Source organism: Paroedura picta, chromosome 4, assembly GCF_049243985.1.
Source record: "Paroedura picta isolate Pp20150507F chromosome 4, Ppicta_v3.0, whole genome shotgun sequence".
Classification (NCBI taxonomy): Eukaryota; Metazoa; Chordata; class Lepidosauria; order Squamata; family Gekkonidae; genus Paroedura; species Paroedura picta.
This window is the reverse complement of record NC_135372.1, coordinates 143357083-143380807: the sequence shown is the minus strand read 5'-3', so window position 1 is coordinate 143380807 and position 23725 is coordinate 143357083. Positions and strand designations below refer to the sequence as shown.

The window sequence follows — 23725 nt, the reverse complement described above, 5'->3', positions numbered from 1 at the left end:
TTCCTGACTAGCGATTTTTGCCGAGACCGGAAACCTGTGGGAAACGATAGAAACGCAACTGGATTCCACTACAAAGCCAGGTATGCATAACGACGAATTCCACTATTTAAAATGGCGTTTTTTCGTTCTGCAACCAATTTGCAACATAGATCCTGGTGCAGAATGGCCCTGTACATTCTCCAGATCTACTCTCAATCCTCTAGGAATCTTCTAAAGAGAGCCAGCTCTTGTGGTTAGGAGTGTTGATTTCTAATCTGGAAAGCCGGGTTTGAATTTGCACTCCCCCACATGCAGCCAGCTGGGTGATCTTGAGCTTCCCACAGCACTGATAAAGCTGTTCAGACCTAGCAGGAATATCAGGGCTCTCTCAGCCTCACCTGCCTCACAGGGTGTCTGTTGTGGGAAGAGAAAAGGAAAGGTAATTGGAAGCCGCTTTGAAACTCCTTTGGGTGAAGTGGCATATAAGAACCAACTCCTCCTCCTCCTCCTCCTCCTCCTCCTCCTTCTTCTTCTTCTTCTTCTTCTTCACTGAAGTTGACATCCCTCAATCCCAGTCCATGCTAAGTGAAAACAAGGAGGAAGTCTTGCATGACGCTCTTTAGATATTAAGCTTTTTAGCGTCCTTTCTTGACACCTTGGGAACAGGACAATATTTAACGGCTGGGGTAGTAATTATGAAAGTAATTTTTCCGTCAGCACTCATGGGAATGAGAAATTTTCAGAAAGTTGCGTAACACGCCTTACGAGCAGTCCGTCTATTAAAAACCCATTAGGAATGGAACATTCTTGCATTCTCTGGAAGCCTGCGAGGCCTCTTGGCTAGAGAAAGCCTCTTGTGCTCCAGCTGCCAGTTCACCTGTAAGACTGAACTTTGTTATTGATCAGGGAAGCACCTTGTGGGTGGTTGTTTGGTACAGGGTCGCCAACAGGCCTGGAGAAAAATGTCCAATCCCTATCATGGAGATTAAATTGGAAATTACTTTACCCAGTCCTTGATTTCTACGACAACCTTCAGCTGCCCATGTCCACATGCTAAGCTTCTATGACTGAGGTCTCCAAAATGTTTACTTGGCAGCAGCTGCTGCCACAGGACAAGGATCTTCAATATGAGACTGAATGTGATGCAGAAGCCATTTTGTGCCTGGTTCTTATGAGTGTTGGGACTATGATCTGGGAGACTCAGGTTCAAATCACCACTTCCTGGGTGACGTTGGGCCAATCGCACACTCAGCCAAACCTGCACAGAATCATTGTGATAAAACGAAGGTGTGGACAATGATGGGAGATGCTTTGGATCCCCACTGTGCAAAAATATGGGGCATAAGTGAAGGGGGGAGAGAAAGAGATGGAGGTGTACCACCATCTCAGTGAGGACTAGTCCCTTGAATTCCCAGAAGGACCTAACAGATTTTCCCTCTGTGATGCCTTCCCCCATTCTGAACTGGAGGAAGCAAGCTGCTCCTGGGGTCCGACAACTCTCCTCCACAAAGCTGGGTGTGGGTGTGTGCGTTTGGACACGGCAGGATAAGCCTTGCTCCAGATGCCAAGCAGGAACAAGGCTCATGAGCTCAGCACATGGCTCTGGTGGAGAGAAAGGCGGGAGCTAGAGGTCTTTTCCTTGAGCTGACCTCATTTCCTGACTCCACCAGCTCTGCCTCCACACCCTTTCCCCTGCACAGCTGTGAGAGGATTCTGGTGGGTCACCATGTTCGTCTGAAGCGGGGGTAGTCAAACTGCGGCCCTAACCCCCTGGTGAAGCAACAGAACTAAGTTGGACTCCAGGCTCAACTCGAAGACCAAGAGAGTTTGATTCTGGAGATAAGCATTCGTGTGCAGGCACATTTCGTCTAGATGCATCATATATATGCATGCCCAGGAACACTTATCCCAGATTTGAACTTGTTGGTCTTATTTTATTTATTATTTGGACTTATTGCCCGACACTCTCACAACTGGCTCATGGCGGGTTACAGTTTGTTTGTGTTAAAAGCCCCATTAAATACCCCGGTTTGGTGTAGTGGTTAGGAGTGCGGACTTCTAATCTGGCATGCCGGGTTCGATTCTGCACTCCCCCACATGCAGCCAGCTGGGTGACCTTGGGCTCGCCACGGCACTGATAAAACTGTTCTGACCGAGCAGGAATATCAGGGCTCTCTCAGCCTCACCCACCCCACAGGGTGTCTGTTGTGGGGAGAGGAAAGGGAAGGTGATTGTAAGCCGCTTTGAGACTCCTTTGGGTAGGGAAAAGCGGCATATAAGAACCAACTCTTCTTCTTCTTCTTCAGTAATCTCAGGGCTCTCTCAGCCTCACCCACCTCACAGGGTGTCTGTTGTGGGGAGAGGAATGGGAAGGCTACTGTAAGCCCCTTTGAGACTCCTTCGGGTAGGGAAAAGCGGCATATAAGAACCAACTCTCCTTCTTCCTCATTAAAACCATTCCTAATACAAATACAAAACAGAATCCTAAACATTTTTTAAAACACGGCGGTCTACAACCCACTAACCCCTCCCCCCAACCAAATCTAGCACAGGAGTGGCACAGATCACATGACGAGTGCCTATGCCCCAGGTCCCGCCTGGAGGTTGGCATCCCAACAACCATAACCAAACCAAAACTATCTGATAACTTCCAATCCAATATGAGAGATGAATGATAATAGCAGGCATGACTGCATTAGGTGTGATATGCAGAGGGGAAACAGGGGTAGAGAAATCAGTATTGGTGATGAGACAGGAAACCTAGGTCTAGATTCAGTCCAGGAGGATGCCTTGCCTTCAGCTTCAGCTGTTTCACTTTCTAATCTCCCTCTGAAATTGATTTGAAAGAGAACTGCTACTCTGAGATCAGCAACTGAATGGCTCTGGAAGGTTAAAATGCCCTCCCACTGGTTTTTGAAGCTTAGACTGGAAGAACTCTGCACAGAATTGCTCTGTCCACATGACAGAATGCAACTCTGAAACACACACCCTGCACACGCCAGGAAAATGCAGGGGTGTTTTCCGCAGCACATGCCAGGTTGCAATCCCATGCCACAGGCTGACGTTTTCCTTTAAGGAAGCCTCGGGCCAGGCGGGTTTTTGTTTGGGATCTGCAAGGCTGCAGGGATGGCGTTGCACAATCTGTTGTGTTTGGGGCTCGAAAGGTCAGCGCTCCCCAGGCAACCGCGCAGCAACCTGCCATGCCTTTATGAAACAGGCAGGCAAGACCGAAAACACCTCCCCTGACTCAGCAGGAAGGCAACGTGGCTTTGGGGCGGGTGGATCGCTGCCAGGTCTCGAGGGCAGAAAGTTCAGCCGGAGCAGGAGAGGAAACGGGCATGCCCTGGCACTGCAAGCGGGGCAGGACGCAAGAGTTGGCAAAAACACCTCTGACTTACACAGAAAGTGATTCAGATGTGGAATTTGCTGCCAGAGGATGAGGGGACGGCCAGAGGCACAGGCTGCTTTCAAAGAAGGATTAGAATCATAGAATAAATGAGTTGGAAAGGGACATCATGGGTCCTCTAGTCCAACCCCCTGCACTATGCAGGATTAAACAGATTCGTGTCTGGTCAGTGGCTAGTATAGCCATGGGGGCTGAGGGGAACCTCCACAGTCAGAAGCAGTCAATCTCTGCATCCCAGAGCCAGGAGGCAACATCAGGGCAAGGCCTCGGCCTCTCTGCCCTGTGGCTGGCCCTCCAGGGGCACTAGCTGGCCAATGTGTGAGACGGGAAGCTGGACTAGATGGACCCAACTTGGTCTGATCCAGCATGCATATTCTTATGTAAGATTTCCCCATGTCAAAGCTGAGTGGTATCCTGTTCAAATTATTTCCTACTGTTCTCTTTAATCATTTGAAAGGATCAGGACAGTCCCAGGGGCATTTCAGAGATTAGCAAGATGAGTGGCAGGGGGGTAGTTTCTATGAATTCCTACTCACTTCTAATGTTTGTCCTCCTGGCCTCTGACTCTTTTTCTACTGCTACAGACAGAATAACCCTTGATCTGTCCCTTGCAGGGGTAGTCAACCTGTGGTCCTTGATGTCCATGGACTACAATTCCCATGTGCCCCTGCCAGCATTTACCTTGGCCCTGGCCGGGGTTACTTTCAGCCCAGGGTGGGGGATGCCAGTCACCCTCCATTCTGCCGATGAGTCAAGATCAGGGGTAGTCAAACTGCGGCCCTCCAGATGTCCATGGACTGCAATTCCCAGGAGCCCTTGCCAGCATTCGCCAGCGAATGCTGGCAAGGGCTCCTGGGAATTGTAGTCCATGGACATCTGGAGGGCCACAGTTTGACTACCCCTGGTCAAGATGGTATACTAGGCCCTTGAGAAATCCAGGTTCGAATTCTGCCCTGGAAGCTCATTGGGTGACCTAAACTCTTGGCCTGGCTTACCTCACAGGGTGGTTGTTGTGAGAGACTGGAGGAGGGGAGAACAGTACTCTAAGCCGCTTGGAGTTCCGGCTCTGGGGAGCAAAGTGGGATATAAATACATAAATGCAAGAAATGGGGGGGGCAGTTGAACACTTGCACATCATTGGGGCCTTTCCAAGCAGTGGCTTACAGGTGAGTAAGCACCAATCAGCTGGCAGATATCTTCCATGCTGAAGCACTCCTCTGGGCGTATGGCCACCAACGGCCCAGACCCTCCTTCCTGAACCCCATGAATCTTCCCTCAGGGCTCCCCAGCTGTTTCCCCTCCGGCCTTCCTCCTAGTACACAGTTCTCTTATCAACAGAGGTTTTCCTCCAAGCCCTGAACAGGATCTCGGGCCGAAGGGCGTGTTCCTCCTCTCGAAAACAAAGAAGGAATTCTTTCTTCCTTGCATAACAGTTGTTTATTCGCTTGCAAACGTCTGCAGATTTCATAGGATGTGCCTGTCCACCATGAGACCTATTTCTCTGTGACTTTTTTTATCCCATCTTGCACACAAGGGAACAAGGGACCAAGCCCTGTGAAGATAGGTTGAGGGACTTGGGAATGTTCAGCCTGGAGAAAAGGAGGTTGAGAGGGGACATGATGGCCCTCTTTAAGTATTTGAAAGGTTGTCACTTGGAGGAGGGCAGGATGCTGTTTCTGCTGGCTGCAGAGGAGAGGACACGCAGTAATGGGTTTAAACTTCAAGTACAACGATATAGGCTAGATATCAGGAAAAAGTTTTTCACAGTCAGAGTAGTTCAGCAGTGGAATAGGCTGCCTAAGGAGGTGGTGAGCTCCCCCTCACTGGCAGTCTTCAAGCAAAGGTTGGATACACACTTTTCTTGGATGCTTCAGGATGCTTAGGGCTGATCCTGCGTTGAGCAGGGGGTTGGACTAGATGGCCTCTATGGCCCTTCCAACTCTATGGTTCTATGATTCTATGACAACAACGGTCCCAAAGCAGATCACAGCAGAGAAAACAGCATGCAAAATGCCCTGCTTGGGGACTGGGCAGAGATTAAAATCAGCAATGTTAAACTGTGCTGGATATTTGTGAGTGGACCCTGAAGAGGGAGAGGAGGGGTCTCAGTGAAGTACAATGCCAGAGATTTCACCCTCCCAGCACTCATTCCCTCCAGGGAAATAACTGCTGTTACTCTCTGAAGACCAGCTGTGATGCTGGGAGATCTCCAGGAGCCAACTGGATATTGGCAACCCTGGCTGGACATGCACTTAAAGAAAGCCAGCGTAGTGTGGGGGTTAAGAGCGGCAGAAGCCGGGTTCGATTCCCGGCTATTCCACATGCAGACAGCTGGGTGACCTTGGGCTCGTCACAGTCCTGATAGCGCTGTTCTCACAGGGCAGGCCTGCTACAGCTCTCTCAGGCGCACCTCCCTCACAGGGTGTCTGTTGTGGGGAGAGAAAGGGAACCTGATTAGAAGCTGCTTTGAGACTCTTATTTTGTCCTGCTCTCCGGGATCTCAGGCAGAGGTCATTCACATTGGGGACTGAATTCGGGACTTCCTACATGCCCAGTGGATGCTCCACCACTGAGCCACAGTCCTTATCAATAAATGTAATTGCCTCTTACATTCATAGTTCTCCCCCGCCCCCTTAGCCTCTACAGATGGGTTTCTTGTTGCCATTTGCTTCTGTCTTCCACCTGGCTAGAGCTGGAGGTGTTGCCTTAGACACAGCCAAACTGTAGCAGGGCTCATGGGAATTGTAGTCCAGTTTGGAGAGCCAGTTTGGCCAATGTGGTGCCCAGGGTGGCCCTCCAAGTGTTTTTAGAAAGGGCGGGGGACTTTTGCCCAGCAAGACTTCTGATTGGCTGTTGGAGATTTAGGTGGCTGTGCAGACTTTTTGTTAAAGTAGCAACTGACACCACAGCATAAGGATCTTCATTGTGGGACTGAAGATCCTTTGCGGCAGCCATTTTGGGGCTGGATCGGCCTCCTGTGACGGCCATTTTGGGGCTGTTTGGCCTCCTGTGGCAGCCATTTTGGGGCTGGATCGGCCTCCTGTGCCAGCCATTTTGGGGCTGCACCCGCCCTGGTGGGCCAGAAATCCACAGCTGCACTAAAACCAGGGAGCCATTGTCTTGGACTCCAAAGGAGCACCCATAGTTGGCCCGACACCCATTTGTGACTCCAGGCTAGCCATTTTGCGGCCATGCCCTCTCCCCTTTGCTAAATTTCAACAGTGTCTATCGCAGGGATGGCCAAACTGGCGACTGTAAACCGCTTTGAGACTCCTTCGGGTAGGGAAAAGCGGCATATAAGAACAAACTCTTCTTCTTCTTCAGTAATCTCAGGGCTCTCTCAGCCTCCCCTCCCTCACAGGGTGTCTGTCGTAGGGAGAGGAAAGGGAAGGCGACTGTAAACCGCTTTGAGACTCCTTCGGGTAGGGAAAAGCGGCATATAAGAACAAACTCTTCTTCTTCTTCTAGTGCTGTCCCATTCACAAATTGGCTTAGCTTACTGGTTCAATTCCTGGACTTCTGTGAAGTAAATAGAAATATAATTTCACCTCTCAGCCCGCCTCAAATTCAGGTCACAGGACTGAATAATAAAATTTGAATCCCTGAGCACCTTCAAGACTGACACATTTTTCCGGGGTAGAAGTTTTTTTGTGTCTCAAAGCTCACTTTTGTCAGAACCCATGGAGGACTGGCACATTTTCCCAGGGTAGTAAACTTCTGCGACTGAGTCAGGTGAGATGAAGGGAGCCGTGACTCAGGAAAACTCACAACGCGGAGGGTGAGGAATGGCTCTCTCATGGGATCTGACAAAGTGAGCTTTGACTCAGGAAAGCTTCTGGAAAAATTCTCTGGTCCTGAAGCTGCTGCTGGATTCGAACTGTGTCCTACTCATCTGAAAGGATTAGTGACTAATCTAAGAGTCAATTGAAATGCCAGCATCAGGATAAAATTGATCTAGAAGGCTCTGGATTTTGCACTTCCCCATTGCCTCTGATTTTAGACCTACCTACCTACTCTCAGGACTGACTGCTGACTTCGATTTGCAGCTTTGACATACGCACATGCCTGTTCTTACTACTGTCCTTAGAGCTTTGTTATCACTGGGATACTCATACAGTCAAAGACTCATTAAGTGGGAAGGTGCCACAAGGCCATCTAGTCTGACCCCCTTCTCAAGGCAGGATCAGCCTCAAGCATACAGAAGTTCAAAGACTTTATATTACTTTAAAAAAAACAAACCCTCCGCCTTTGAGGAAGAGTGGCATATATATTTGAAAAATGAATAAAAATGTATTTTAAAGAAATCCCAATTACTGCTTTTGTCAGCTGCTTCCAGACGATTTCAGAAGGTGGGAGGAGTGAAAACTTTATTTCTGCCCTGCCTTTCTCCCCGTAACAGCTCCCATCCTTCTCCTAGCCTCCATTTCAGCCTCTCAACAACCTTGTGAGGTCGCTTCAGCTGAGAGCCCAAGGACACTCAGCGTGGGTATTCATAGAATCATGGAGTTGGAAACGCCTCCAGGGTCATCTAGTCCAACCCCCTGCAGAATGCAGGAAATTCACAACTACCTGCCCACCCATGGTGCCCCAATTCTGTACTAAGATGATACCCCACACCCACGCAAAAAAAAAAACAATCCTTAGAATCCCTGGCCAGTCTGGCCTGGAAGAAATTCACCTTCCAATCGCAAAGTGGCGATTGGCATTTCCGTGGGCACGCAAGAAAGGGCCACAAGAACCAAACACGGACCCAATCCTTTCTGCCCACCCACTCACAATCCAGGGCAGGCCCGTGAGCAGCGGCCTAGAAATATTATTATTATTAATAATCACAGAATCACAGAGTTGGAAGGGGCCATGCAGGCCATCTAGTCCAACCCCCTGCTCAACGCAGGATCAGCCCAAAGCATCCCAAAGCAACAATACATGATTATTAATTAATAATAATTAATACTTATTAATAATTAATACTGATAATAGTATCTAAATTCACAGCATCAGCTTTTCGGTCAGATGGATATGTAGCCTATCCTTGAGCCAGGGCCCCCGAGTCCCCAGTCGCGCCCCTTCCAACCCATCTCCAAATCAACCAGTCCTCTCCTCCGGCCCCGAGCATGTGCAGAGCGCCTTCTCGCCCCGCGCGCTCTCTTCTCCCGAGGCCCCTGGCGCAATCCGGCTGCAACCCGGCGCCGCGGGGGGCGGGCGGGCGGGCGATGGCGCAAGGGCCGGGGATTGCAGGCGCGGCCGGGCGCGTGTCATCATGGCCGGGGCGGGGCGCAGCGCAGGGGAGCGCAGCGCCTGGTGCAATCCCCGCCGGCGGCCGCATCAGCAAGCGAGGGAGCGCGGGGCGGCGCCAAGGCCAGCGGGCCGCTTACATCATCCCCGACGGCGCGGCCAGCAGCAGCAGCAGCAGCAACAGCAGCGCCGCGTCCCCCCAGCCAGACAAAGGCGGACTCCGCGCTGCGCTCGCCTCGCCATGGAGCACCGCCGCCGCCGCCGCGCCTGACGCAGGGCCCCCGCCTGCCCGCGGGTGGCACCCTCGCCCTGGTCCCCGCTCAGGATCTCGCGCACCCTCGGCTGGACTTTGCCCGCAGGTTGCGCCCCCCCCCACCCCCCAGAAGAGGAGACTCCGTGGCCAAAGGTAAGGGGCCGCCGGCATGGACGGAGCCCGTGGACCGGGTGGGGGTGGGGGGCGTTGTGGGTGGCTGCGAGGTGGGGGGCACCTGTAGCTACGTGCCCGCCGCACTTTGGCGTGCGAGCAAGGAGTCGGCCCCGGAGGCCACGATGGGTCGAGCTGGAAGGGACCTCAAGGGTCATCGAGTCTAGCCCCGCTCTCTGCACAGGGCAGGGAATTCACAGCTGCCCTCCCCCACCCCTCCGGCGACCCCCTGTTCTGTGCACCCGCCACTGTATTGTATGTGCCGGAGAGACTGTAAATAATCTCTCGTATGCACCAAAGGGACAGTCGGTAACGTTCCCTGAGATCTCTGAGCATGGGCAGAGTGCTTTTTCCTAAGGACAAAGAACCTGCCGGGAAACCTGCGGAGCGAGCGGCTGGGAATCAGTTCTGGGCGGGTTTGAACCCTGGGGAGATCCGGGGTGGGGGGGCTTTGGGTGGGGTGGGGGTTTCTCCTCCTTCCTGGGCTCCGTTCCTCCAGGCAGCCCGCAGCCCGGCCCTGCAGCTGATGCAAGCGAGGAAAATTGTCCTCCCGGCCTGATTCATCTCAGCCGCCAATGCCTCGTCCGTGAATGACTGGCGGGTGGGTGGGCGAGGGGGCCAGCTTCCCCGGACGGAAAAGGGTGGCCGTGGTGCCCAGGGTGACGCGGAGAGGCGCTCCCTGCGAGGCAGGCCACCTGCGGCGCGGACTCCACATGTGCCGAGTCACCCCTGGAGGCTGAACCTGGAGTGGAGGAGACATAATTCCTGAGACACGCAGGGCGACAAAAATAGACCGGGCCTGCCGCTTGCGCCACCGGGAAGAGCTCGAAAACAAAAGCAGCGTGCTCCTCCCGTGGGCTGAAAGGGCACGCTGGAATTATTAGTTAATTAATCACATTAATAAAAAACAAAAGTGTCAGGCTTCAAGGCTTCCGGCTGGTGGAAGGGGCTGCTTAAGGAGGTGGGGAGCTCCCCCTCACTGGCTTCAAGCAGCGGCTGGACAGATCCTTCTCCTGGATGCTGGAGGCTGATCCTGCACTGAGCAGGGGGTGGGACTAGATGGCCTCTATGGCCCCTTCCCACTCTAGGATTCTAGGAGTCTAGTTCAGCAGTGGAAGGGGCTGCCTCAGGAGGTGGGGAGCTCCCCCACACTGGCCGTCTTCAAGCAGCGGCTGGACAGATCCTTCTCCTGGATGCTTGAGGCTGATCCTGCACTGAGCAGGGGGTGGGACTGGATGGCCTCTTTGGCCCCTTCCCACTCTAGGATTCTAGGAGTCTAGTTCAGCAGTGGAAGGGGCTGCCTCAGGAGGTGGGGAGCTCCCCCACACTGGCCGTCTTCAAGCAGCGGCTGGACAGACCCTTCTCCTGGATGCTTGAGGCTGATCCTGCACTGAGCAGGGGGTGGGACTGGATGGCCTCTTTGGCCCCTTCCCACGCTAAGATTCTAGGAGTCTAGTTAAGGAGTGGAAGGGGCTGCCTGAGGAGGTGGGGAGCTCCCCCACACTGGCCGTCTCCAAGCAGCGGCTGGACAGAGCCTTCTCCTAAATGCTGGAGGCTGACCCTGCACTGAGCAGTGGGTGGACTAGATGGCCTTCAAGGCCCCTTCCCACTCTGGGATTCTAGGAGTCTAGTTCAGCAGTGGAAGGGGCTGCCTAAGGAGGTGGGGAGCTCCCCCTCACTGGCCGTCTTCAAGCAGCGGCTGGACAGATCCTTCTCTTGGATGCTGGAGGCTGATCCTGCACTGAGCAGGGGGTGGGACTAGATGGCCTGCATGGCCCCTTCCCACTCTAGGATTCTAGGAGTCTAGTTCAGCAGTGGAAGGGGCTGCCTAAGGAGGTGGGGAGCTCCCCCTCACTGGCCGTCTTCAAGCAGCGGCTGGACAGATCCTTCTCTTGGATGCTGGAGGCTGATCCTGCACTGAGCAGGGGGTGGGACTAGATGGCCTGCATGGCCCCTTCCCACTCTAGGATTCTAGGAGTCTAGTTCAGCAGTGGAAGGGGCTGCCTCAGGAGGTGTGGAGCTCCCCCTCGCTGGCCCGTCTTCAGGCAGTGGCTGGACAGATCCTTCTCCTGGAAGCTTGAGGCTGATCCTGCACTGAGCAGGGGGTGGGACTAGATGGCCTCTATGACCCCTTCCCACTCTAGGATTCTAGTCTTCTTGAGGGCTCCTGGGTTTTGGCCATTGTGTGACACAGTGGTGGACTAGCTGGGCCATTGGCCTGATCCAACATGGCTTCTGTCATGTCCTTAAGGCCCCGACCTGGATGGCCGGGATTTAGTCAGATCTCAAGCCAAGCAGGGTTGGCTAGATTAGTGGTTGGATGGAAGACCACCAGGCAAGTCCAGGGTCGCTGTGCGGTGCTAGGTGATGACAACCACCCTCTGAACTTTGTTTGCATTTGAAAACTTCTCGAGCAGGCACCATAAACTGTTTGGGACTTGACAGCGCTGTGTGGTCCCCCGTCCCCCCCAAGGTGCCACTAGACCAGGGTAGTCAAACTGCGGCCCTCCAGATGTCCATGGACTATAATTCCCAGGAGCCCTTGCCAGCGAATGCTGGCAAGGGCTCCTGGGAATTGTAGTCCATGGACATCTGGAGGACCGCAGTTTGACTACCCCTGCACTAGACTCCTGCTTCTGTCTGGAATTATGGGCTGCGGATTGTGTGTCACTCAGGAATGGGGCACCTGCCTTAGAGGTCTAATGCAAGGGGTCGGGGATTCTCTTAAGAGAAACTTGCAGTTTCAGGCAACAAAGGTTATTAACCCAGAGACCTTTTTGTGTTCTCTCCCTGCCCACACATGACCCATCTCAGTCATTTCTGGCACCGTGTAGGCCTTTGGGGAGAAAACCAAAAATAGATTCCATCCGAATCCCGGACGATACGTTGGTCGCCTAGAGGGGGTTTGGAACTCGCCCTAGGTGACCAGCCCACTGCTGTTTGGAAGCGCCTTTTAAATAGGCTTTCTTTGGCCAGGTGCAGAGGGGCCTGGCCTGCCTTTGAAAGGCTGTAAGGTTGGAATTGGCCTCCAGGGATGCTTTTGGGGGAATGGCTGGTCTCCAGATGAAGAGGGGAGTCTTTGCTGCGAGTGCAAAAAGCTACCAAGGAACAACACACTGTGAGTTAAGGTCAATAGGCACTTCTAGGATCATAGCCGGGCAGGTGAGGATCGAAAAACCCAGGGTTTAGGGAGCAGCAGGGAAAGGGTACCTGCAAACAGGTGTGTTTAAAGTCTAGAGGAGGAGGGAAGCCTTATGAAATTCCAGATCCTTCCTCGTTGGGTGAGGCTAGGCTGTGAGAGACTGTGACAGCTAGGGTTGCCAACCTCCAGGTGAGGCCTGGAGCTCTCCAGACTACAGGAAATCAGTTCACCTGGAGAACATGACTGCTTTGCAGTGTCCCCTGGTGGGTGCTTTTCCCTCCTGCCCCGAAATCTCAAAGCTGGCCACCCTCCTGACGGCCCAAGGTCCCTGGCAGAGAGAGGATTCCAGATTCCACTGAGAACACCGGACCGTGAGGACAAGGCACCCGGGCGTGGAGGTTTCCATCACGTGGGGCTGGGGGCCTTCTCTGGGCTACTGGAGGACTGCGGGGTCCCCTTCCTCCATTTTGCATTAACCCTTCCTTCCCCCAGATGAGTCTCCTTGCAGCGGAGTGTCAAGAGTCAGCTTCTCTGCAGAAGAAGCGGCTGGACTTCGACGATGCGTCCGAAGGTGACGTCCCGCAACAGAAGCGCCCACGGCTGGCTCCTTTGCCAGGGCCTACCCCTTGCCTCCAGCCCCTGGCCCAGTCCCCGCCTGCCGCCAGCCAGGACTTGGGGGTCTCCCAGATCGGCCCCTACCTCCTCCTGGAAGCCAGCGAAGGGGGCCGCTGCTACAGAGCTGTGCACAGGCACACGGAAGCGGAGTACACCTGCAAGGTAAGGGGCCCCTGACAGAAGGGGGGGACGGGTGACTGTTGCAGGGGACCCAATCTTTCTCAGCATGAGGGCACCTTTGCCATTCTGATGCTGGGTGGTGCCTTGGGTCACACAGCCAATCAGAAGCCTCGCTAGGCCAAAGCTCTACCTGGCCCCAGCCCCTTTCTAAAACCACCTGGTGGGCTACAGGAGAAGAGCTTGAGGGCGCCATTGATGCCCATGGGCACCGTGTTGGGGACCCATAGTCGGTTAGATCGCTGTCCGTTGCTGGTGAGGCTGAGAGCATCTGACTGGCACACGGTCATCTGTGGCACCCCAAATTCTAGACCGACACTCTAGCCATGGAACCACATTGTCTCCCAACATGTAATCCGTTGCTGTTTCCGAGGCAAATCTGGATTTGCGGAAAGAATTCAAGGCAGTGCTATATTTTATACTCTGATCTTTTTTTAAAAACTGGTAGCGGCAGCCTCTTATTGGGAGAACCAGGTTTGACTGTCCTTCACATGAAGCCAGCCAGGTGACTTTGGGCCAGTCCCAGTTCTCTTACAGCAGTTCTCACAGAGCTCTCTCAGCCCCACAGTCCTCACGGGGTTTCTGTGGTGGGGAGAGGAAGGGAAACGGCTTTTCAAGCTGCCTTGGGACTCCTGGGAGTGAAAAGCAGCTCTTATAAGAATGCTTAGCGTTTCTACCATCTGCTAAAGTGTGCTGCCACCTCCTGGCTAAATTTAGGATTTCATGCACTATAGGTCTCAAGTCAGAAGGTTTTTATAATGGACTTTTCTCCACCTTATGCAGTCTCAAAGCAACTTACAATCACCGTTCTATTCTCTTCCCCACAAACAGACACCCTTTGAAACAGTTGGGGCTGAGAGAGCTCTGAGAGAACTGTGACTGACCCAAGGTCAGAAGAAGAAGAGTTGGTTCTTATATACCACTTTTTCTCTACCCGAAGGAGTCTCAAAGTGGCTTACAGTCGCCTTCCCTTTCCTCTCCCCACAACAGACACCCTGTCAGGTGGGTTAGGCTGAGAGAGCCCCCAGCCGGCTTCAAGCAGAGCAGTAGGGAATTGAACCCTGTTCTCCATATTACAGTCCACTGCTCTTAACCTTTCCGCCATGCTGGCTCTCACAGAGAACGGTGTTAAAGGGTCTTTCCCCCTGCTACACTGCTATGGCCATATTCCCCTCCACCTGCACCCTAAATTCCCACTAAGAAAAAGTCCTGAAATCGTCCATGTATCCCCTTTGTGACGTTCAATTTGCTGGACTGTTCAATGTTTCTGTTTCTCTAACTTGAATTTGGAATGTCATGCTTCAGTGACAGCTTCCCTTTTATCAGGTCTGAGAGTCAAGAGTTGCATGACGTCAGAGGGAGCTGTTTTTTGGTATGAGTAGCTGTTCTGAGCACCCTCCCTGATTAGGAGAAGGCCAGGCCAGAACAGTGAGTCATGCAGAGATGTCAAAAGGCACTCCCTAAAGACTTTATTTAAAGTTATATATATATATTTCCCTCCGTGAGAAATTAGCAGTTGACTGATTAGCATGCCCCAGTATAGAGCTTGGAAGCTACTGAGTTATTGAGAGCCAGCTTGGAGAACTGGAGAATTCTCCTCCACTTGAGGCTAGCTGGGTGATCTTGGGCTGGTCACAGTTCTCTCAGAGCTCTCACAGCCTCACCTCTCTCCCAGGGTGTTTGATGTGGGGAGGGGAAGGGAAGGCAATTGCAAGCCGCTTTGAGACTCCCTCGGGTGGTGAAAAGTGGGGCTCATGGGAATTGTAGTCCATGGACATCTGGAGGACCACTCTCCCTGCTCTAAAGGGCTGCCCCATTCTTCACTTCCATCACCTGTGGGTGTGGACAGGGAAGCTTATGAAGGGAATTGTTCCCAGAGGTGAGGCTGAACAAACCACCGGCTCAAGAATGCGGAAGCGACACTCTTTGTGTCTCATCCATTGTCTCAGGGAAGAGGAATCGCCAAGCGGCATTTCCTCATAGTCTTGGCACTGCAAGTGTCTTTTCTCGTGGTGGAAAGAGAGGCAGCCATGAGGCTGCAGGCCCAGGAAGTGAAACATCAGGTGACAGGGGCCACGGGAAATGGATCTATAGGGGGCTTCTAGCCATGGTGACTGCAGGGAACCTCCACGTTCAGTGAATCTCTGGAGCCCAGAGGCAGGAGGAAGGCCAGAAGGGCTGATCTGACCCAGCAGGGCTTTTCTTATATTCTTATCAGGGGAAGGGCTTGGTCTTTTTGCTGTGGTGTTGGCCCTCCAGAGGAATTGGTCTGTGTGAGACAGGAGGCTGGACTAGAAGGTCCCCCTGGTCTGACCCAGCAGGGCTTTCCTGATGTCCTTAGGAAGGCCTCGGCCTCTCTGCCCTGTTGTTGGCCCTCCAGAGGAACTGGCTGGCCCCTGTGTGAGACAGGAGGCTGGAATGGAGGGACCCCTGGTCTGACCCAGCAGGGCTCTCCTGAGGTCCTTAGGAAGGCCTCAGCCTCTCTGCCCTGTGGCTGGCCCTCCAGAGGAACTGGCTGGCCCCTGTGTGAGACAGGAGGCTGGACTGGATGGCCCCCTGGTCTGACCCAACAGGGCTCTCCTGATGTTCTTAGGAAGGCCTCGGCCTCTCTGCCCTGTTGCTGGCCCTCCAGAGGAACTGGCTGGCCCCTGTGTGAGACAGGAGGCTGGACTGGATGGCCCCCTGGTCTGACCCAGCAGGGCTTTCCTGATGTCCTTAGGAAGGCCTCGGCCTCTCTGCCCTGTTGTTGGCCCTCCAGAGGAACTGGCTGGCCCCTGTGTGAGACAGGAGGCTGGACTGGAGGGACCCCTGGTCTGACCCAGCAGGGCTCTCCTGATGTTCTTAGGAAGGCCTCGGCCTCTCTGCCCTGTTGCTGGCCCTCCAGAGGAACTGGTGGCCCCTGTGTGAGACGGGAGGCTGGACTGGAGGGACCCTCCCTGGTCTGACCCAGCAGGGCTCTCCTGAGGGTCTTCTCAGGGGAAGGCCTCGGCCTCTCTGCCCTGTGGCTGGCCCTGCAGAGGAACTGGCTGGCCCCTGGGTGAGACAGGAGGCTGGACTGGATGGACCCCTGGTCTGACCCAGCATGCCTCTTCTGATATTCTTAGGAAGGTTTCATCTTCTGCCTTCTTGGTGCAGTTGAGGGGGAGGTGCTCCCACAATGGCCACCCTAAATTTCCTTTCTCAGAGAAAATAGCATGTCAACAAGAAAAGGAAAAGAGAAACCATTTGACCCTTCAGCATCCACTTGATTTCATTATTCAGTACCAGGTTCTCTCTCTGTCTCTCTTTTTAATTTCCAGGCATGTTTAAGGGCAGAATTGTGTGAGTGTATGTGTTCAAGGGCATGTATTTTCTCTTCTAAAACTTTGACAACAGAACAGGGAGCTCGGTTCTGAATAGCCAAGCTAAGTGGAGTGCAAAGGGTTAACCTCCCTCTCCTGTCCCTGCAGGCTTTGAGGCTAATTGAGGCAGTCTGAGCTGTGTGAGTTAAGCTCTGGAGACACAATGCTGAAGGCCCCTTCTGCTCATGTTTTATTTTATTTATTGTTTTTATAGGTCTCCCCTTCCCCGGAGGTTCAGGGCAGCTCCCGGTTTATTATTATTATTTATTATTTATTATATTTATATACCGCCCTCCCCGGGGGCTCAGGGCGGTTTACATAATAATACAAGAACAATACATGGAACAGTCTTATAAAACATTTGGGTAACGGTGTAATAATAACATAATTGTAAACATATAACATTATAATTGTGTAACCAATAAACAATACAACGTTGCAACATACAAACAGGTCCAGAAGGTATAGGTGGTGTTCTGAGGGGGGGGGCGGGGAGCAGGGGCTCTTTGGTCGCTGTTGGTTATATATATCTGGTCTCAACCGAATGCCTGGTGGAGGAGCTCCTTTTTGCAGGCCCTGCGGAACTGCTTGAGCTCCGTCAGGGCCCTGATCTCCTCCGGGAGCTCGTTCCACCAGGTGGGGGCCAGGACAGAGAATGCTCTGGCCCTGGTTGAGACCAGGCAGACTTCTTTAGGGCCAGGGACCCTTAGCTGGTTTAAAACACCAGACAATCCTAATACGTAGAAATAAATAAATCTAAACTTTAGAATACATTCTTATCGTTCATCCCTATAAAACAATACATAAGACCATTCTCTTTCCCCCCAAAAATGGGTCTCTCCAGGTGTATCCAGCCCGGAGCTACCCAGAGGTGCTGGCCCCCCACGGGGTCCTCCCAGCGCATCCAAACGTTGCCCGTGTGGAGGAGGTCATCCTCGGGGACCAGAACGTGTATGTCTTCTTCCCGCCCGGCAAGGGCGACATGCACAACTACGTCCGGAGCTGCAGGCGCCTGGCTGAGCACGAGGCCGCCCCTCTCTTCCGGCAGATGGCTGAGGCGGTCGCCCACTGTCACCGGCACGGCATCGTCCTGCGGGACCTCAAGCTGCGGAAGTTTGTCTTCGCCGACAGGGACAGGTGAGAGGACGTGGGGAGTGTCCAGTCTACTCTCCTCTGACTGCCCTTCATCTGGGACAAGAGGTCTTTTATCCTCCTTGGTTATGACGTTTTGGTTTTGCTGTTCCTGTTCTCCATGCTGAGGGGGGGAAAAGGTCCCTGCCTCGAGGCGCTTACAATCTCAACGCAAACAGAGCGGGAGATGGAGTAAGAGGAAGGCAAGGGCAATCCCAGACGGAGGATGCATTTAGGCCGTATCCATGCATCTTGGGCCATTGCACTGTGCCAGCCATTCCTCCCCTCGGTCAGGGGTCCCCAACCCGGTGCCGCTGGGCACCAAATCACCTGCCATCCTCTCTCTTGGTGCCCACCACGTGTTTTGAGAAAGTGGCTGGAGCCAGGAAGGGCTTTTTCCCCAGCGGGGCATCAGGTTGGCTGTGCAGAGTTTTTTAAATATTGCTTTGGCAGCAGCTCCCGTCTTCATGGTGAGACTGAATATAAGCGGCAGCAGCCGTTGTATAGCGGACTCCGCCTCCTTGGGCAGCCATTTTGTGGCGGTGCCCACTATGCTGTGGTCAGAATTCCACAGGTACCCACGGATCCTGGCCCTAGAGTGAGTTTCCACACCTGAAAACAACATCTGCTCACCTATTGATGTGGCCTGTCCAGATACATGTCAGTAAGGGAAAACACAAGGGTAGGGCCAAAGGCAGAAGGGAAATGGGCTTGAAGGCATAATTTGAAACAGCAGGAGAACCGTCCCTGGGCCAAAGAGGCCTCAAGAGGAGACCCAGCTTGGCATCTAATTTGGAGAACCAAGTTTGATTCCCCACTCCTCCACATGCAGCCAGCTGGGTGACTTCAGCCATCGTTTGTTTATTTATTTGGATTTTTATACCGCCCATTCTTTACGGCTCAGCTAGTCACAGTCCTGATAGTTCTGTTCTCGCAGTTGCTGTTTGCTGTATTGGAGGCCCTAGTTTCTTCTCTCACTAACCCCCCCCCCCCTCCCCACCCTTCTCTTTCGGGCAGGTCCCACCTGATGCTGGAGAACTTGGAAGATGCCTACCTCCTGCCCGGACCGGACGATTCCCTGGAGGACAAGCACGGCTGCCCGGCCTACGTGGGCCCGGAGATCCTCTGCAACAGGGGCTCCTACTCCGGGAAGGCGGCTGATGTGTGGAGCCTGGGGGTGGTGCTGTACACCCTGCTGGTGGGCTGCTACCCCTTCCAGGACACAAAACCCGCCTCACTGTTCAGCAAGATCCGGCGAGGGCGCTTCGTGGTCCCCGAGGGCCTGTCCCCCAAGGCCCGCTGCCTCGTCCGCTGCCTCCTGCGGAAGGACCCGGCCGAGAGGCTGACCGCCGACGGCATCCTTTTGCACCCGTGGCTGGCGGCAGGGGGCGCCTCTGAGGGGTCTCGGAGCAGCCCGTCCGGAGAGCAGGGGCTGGAGCAGGTGGTGCCGGAAGGGAGGAGCTGGCGGGGAGCCGGCGGGGAGCAGGAAGAGGAGGAAGGCCTTTGCAGCTGAGCAAGCACAGAGCACAAGAGAACCAAAGGAAGTTCGGGGGCTGGACCAGCGGTGCATCAGGGGAGCGGGAAGAAGCTGGCCTTCTCCCGCCCTCGGCGATACTCCAGGGACCGAATCACAGAGTGCCTTTGAGAAAACGGGGCGAGCTGCTTTTGCCGGCACCCTCGGAAGACGGCGCCTTCGTGCCGAATCGGAGGAAAAGAAACCCGGCCTCTTTGTGGTGCTTTGCTACGTAGGGCGTGTCTTTCCATGTGCCGGACAGCGTTTTTTAAAATCCCTGATCACCAGCAGAAAAAGTCTCCTGCCTCAAGAAGTGTGACGGACAGACTCGCCTTGAAAGGAAAGAGCTTGGTTCCAAGAGCACCAGAATCTTTTTTTGGAAGCCAGGATGCTGGCACACGCCCAGCCTGCCCATTCCCAAGGACGGGTTTGGTGGTGCCCTGAGGACGGGCCCTGATTCGGGGCAAGAGGTTGGAACTTCACCCAGACGAACCACAGTCCGCGATAGCCGTGCTCTCTTTTCCTCGTGCCAAGCCAAAGCACTGCAAAGCATGCTGGGAATGGTCGGACCAGAAGGAAAACAGAACAGAGAAAAGAAGCTCCAATAGACATTGGGGGGGGGGGTGCCCTCCTCTTTTATTTTTGTAATTTTTAGAAATTTGTGGCCTGAATAACCTTCCTCGGGGCGTTTCGGCCTCCCTTTCCTCTCCTGACAGTTCCTGCCTTCCGTGACTTGGACGTCTCTCAGGACTAGACTGCTTTGGGAATCCGGATCCCGACTGGAGGCCTTCCCTTTTCCCTTCCTTTGGGGCAGACGCGAGCCAGGTCTGATGAGCAGCGGGAAATGTCGCTCAAAGAAAATTAGATTTCGGCCCCGAGGTCCCCGTCACTAGAATCCCACGGCCGAAACTCAGTATTCCATTAGCCGTCTGTTCCTGCTCAGGTTGAATTGCAGCCCGTGCAGGCAGCTGTTGCCCAGGGGGCCTCCGTTGCTGGACGGGGCAGACCCTCGCGGGAGCCGGAGAAACTGTCAATCCAGCTCTTTCTGGCAGCTTCTGCCTTGATTAGGTGCCTTGGTCCCGCTTAGTAACTTAATGGCAGCTCTGAGCCACTGCAAAGCCCTGGTTGGGAAACCGCAGGTGTCCCCTGTATCCCAAGGGGAAGGCCAGCCCAGTTGGATCCCCTTTGGCCCTCTGAGTAGGACAGCTGGATTTGCACTTCTTAGGAACAATCAGGATCGTCAGGGTCTTTTTATGGCATGCCATTTAGGGTTGTCTACACACTACAGGTTGATACAAGGGGAACTGCCTTTCCCTTCTCCCGGGTTTGTAATTCTGGAGTTCAGAGAGGAGGGAGGGAGGGAGGCCTAAGCAGACCCCGATCTTTGTTTAAGGACACTTTGCCAGGTATTGTGTGTGTGTGTGTGTGGGGGGGGGTCTAGTTTGGATCAGGGCGTGGTCCAAAATGAGAGGAGTTGAACATCCCCCCCAGGGTTGCCAGCTTCCAGATGGGGCCTCGAGGTCTCTCGGTGTTACAAGGGACCTCCGGACCACTGAGATCGGTGCCCCTGGAGAAAATGGCTGCTTGGGGAAGAGACTGTGCCCCGAAGAGGTTTCTCCCCTCGCCAAACCCTGCCACCCACCACCCCCAGATCTCCAGCTGTCTCCCCGCCCAGTGCTGGCCTCCCTAGCTGTGTATCCCAGTTAGGTGCATCAGTACTAATGTATAAAAATTTTCCCAAGGCAGCCAGTCGTCTCCCCCCCCCCTTCCCAGCCCAATTTACTTTGGGGAAACAGCAGAGAGGAAAAGATTTAAACTGAAGTGATCCTGGTAGGCCATTCTGAGAAACACCAGGGGGGTCTCTGGCATATATTTCTCAGCCAGGGGGGATGAGACCCTCCAGGGCCCCCAGACCAAGATTCTACCTAGGTCTCCCATAGCAGGGGTAGTCAACCTGTGGTCCTCCAGATGTTCATGGATTACAATCCCCATGAGCCCCTGCCAGCAAATGCTGGCAGGGGCTCATGGGGATTGTAGTCCATGAACATCTGGAGGACCACAGGTTGACTACCCCTGTCCCCTAGGACCTCGACTCTAACCAAATATCATCACGAAACCAAATCACTTGGCTTGCCTTTACCATGCATCTGCACCAATAAAAGAATTGGCCAGTTGGCCCAGCTGTGCTTTTTCTCATTTATTTTACTTCTGTCTGCCTTTTTCCTCAAAGCAGCTGCCTTCATTCTGCTCTCCACAAGTACTGCCCTGGGAGGGAGGCGAGGCGGAGCGCATCTGACTGACCCAAGGTCACCCTGCAAGCTTCCAGGACGGAATTCGAACTCGGGTCTCCCAGATCCTGGCCCTATGCTTTTAACCAGTACATTCTGCTGGCGGGGAGAACTCTCCAGAGAATATAGGAGACTCAGAGATGGCCGCCCAGATTTGGGGAGTCCCAGGGCCCAAACAGAAAGGTGTGGGGGAAATCCCAGCCCAGGTATGATGAACCACCTACTCACCAGGTGACTTGTGATGGAAGCAGAGGGTCCCTGTGGCCGGCAGGCAGATCTAAGGAGATGTTTGAAAACTGGCCACTGATCACAGAAGGTTGTAGCAGCTCCAGAATGCCGGAGTGGAACTGGGGAGACCCAGGTTCAAATCTCGACACACGCCATGAAGGTGCTAGGTGACTTTGGGCCAATCGATTGCTCTACCTCATAGGGTTGTCGTGAAGATACAACAGAGGTGAGGGGAAGGATGTGAAGCCTCTTTGGGTCCCCTTGGGGAGAAAGGAGGGGAGGCCAGAGCCGGGAGGCAACATCAGGGGAAGGCCTCGGCCTCTGCCCTGCTGTTGGCCCTCTGGGAGAACTGGTTGGCTCCTGTGTGGGACAAGAGGCTGGACTCGATGGATCCTCACTGGTCTGACCCAGCAGGGCTCTTCTGAGGTTCTTATAAATGGAATGAATGAATGAATGAATGAATGAATGAATGAATGAATGAATGAATGAATGAATGAATGAATGAATGAATGAATGAATGAATGAATGGTTCTGAACGGGTGGTGTTACATTCAGATTTGGCCTGTAGTGACCTGGGTTCTAATCCCTGGTTGAACATAATGAAGCATCACTCCGGAGTCAGAGTGTAAAGGGCTTCACCCCAGGACTCTGCATTGAGCCCCGCCAATTTGAGTCAACAGCATTACCCTCCCCAGGACTGCATTGCACAATGAACAATGCACTTCAATGTGCTTGGCAGCTGCGTCACACTGGCGCGCCACACAGCAAAACCCATTTGCAAACACTCCCTCCGTCGTATTATCAAGTGTGCTGTTTGGTGTGGGAGGAGAGGCAGAGCTGGGGGCAGTACGGCAGGTGCCAGGAAGGGAGTTGGGGGGTGCCCGCAGCACCCCCAGGTGCCCTATCGGGGAGCCCTGGTGAAAAGCATTTTCTGTATTTGAAGGGAGTCAGTGGCTGTTAACAGCTTCCAAATCAGGAATAAACCTCGCAAGGTAAATTAATCGAAGCAGTTTATTTTGTTCCATCCTGTGGGACATGTTTGCAGCATTTTCATATTTCTAGTGAACCCCGGGGTGGATCAGTGAGCAGAAAGGCACAGCTGGGAGTCTCTGCTCTTGCACAGCTCTTTTTCCTGGCCGTGCCCCTCCCAGGTTCTTCCCCTTCTCTCCTTTTGAAAGAAGGTTATAATAACAAAGTTATAATTTGCAACTTGAAGAGAAAAGGTGAGGAGCGTCCAGGGAATCGTCCCCAGATGCTAGGGTTGCCAGCCTCCAGGCAGGACCTGGAAATCTGCAAAATCAAAAAGGGAAAGTAAAACCCGACTTAACCTGAAAAGTTAGGGACCCAAAAGTTAGGACAAAGCTTTCTGTGTCCCGCGTGGGAATGTACTGGTGATTGAGAGCTGGGCCAAAGCAGAGAGTGGGGGCCTCTCTGCATATTTTAGAGGGTGGGCTCCCAATTAGATACCTTCACATGAGAAAGACAAGTTGGAGCAGCTCCTTACAGATTTCTCTTTGCCACCCAGCAAGCCTTTTGATTTTATGCCTGAGTGCATTCCTCACCATAATTTGACCACTGTAGAAAAAGCCCTTGGGGTTGAAACACATTTGGTCCATTTTGTGTTGGTCTATTCCTTGTGCCTTTTGTGGCGCAGAGTGGTAAGGCAGCCATCTGAAAGCTCTGCCCATGAGGCTGGGAGTTCAGTCCCAGCAGCCGGCTCAAGGTCGACTCAGCCTTCCATCCTTCCGAGGTCGGTAAAATGAGTCCCCAGCTTGCTTGCTGGGGGGTAAATGGTAATGACTGGGGAAGACACTGGCAAACCACCCCGTATTGAGTCTGCCATGGAAACGCTAGAGGGCGTCACCCCAAGGGTCAGACATGACTCAGTGCTTACACAGGGGATACCTTTACCTTTATTCCTTATGCAGTTAGAAATGTGATGCTTTTAAATTATGATGACTACGTTTTTAATATGTTTAAAAGGCAGAGATGTTCTCTTGCCCCGGAGGGACGGGCCAGAACCAATGGGATGAAATTAATGCAAAAGAAATTTCGACTCAACATCCGGAAGAAGTTCCTGACAGAGCGGTTTCTCAGTGGAACAGGCTTCCTCGGGAGGTGGTGGGTTCTCCATCTTTGGGGATTTTTAAACAGAGGCTGGAGAGCCATCTGACGGAGAGGCTGATTCTGTGAAGGCTCAAGGGGGTGGCAGGTGACAGTGGAGGAGCGATGGGGTTGTGAGTGTC

At 53.4% G+C, this 23725-nt stretch overlaps 1 protein-coding gene across 1 annotated transcript; it reads left to right on the top strand.

The window, feature by feature from the left end:
* Window positions 1-8684: 8684 nt before the first annotated feature.
* TRIB3 (tribbles pseudokinase 3) lies at window positions 8685-20932 on the top strand. The gene is made up of 4 exons (XM_077336017.1): window positions 8685-9026; window positions 12679-12963; window positions 17164-17456; window positions 18468-20932. Exons 2-4 carry the CDS (start codon window positions 12679-12681, stop codon window positions 18961-18963), a joined length of 1074 nt encoding a protein of 357 aa, XP_077192132.1. The 5' UTR covers window positions 8685-9026; the 3' UTR covers window positions 18964-20932.
* The last annotated feature ends 2793 nt before the right edge of the window (window positions 20933-23725 follow it).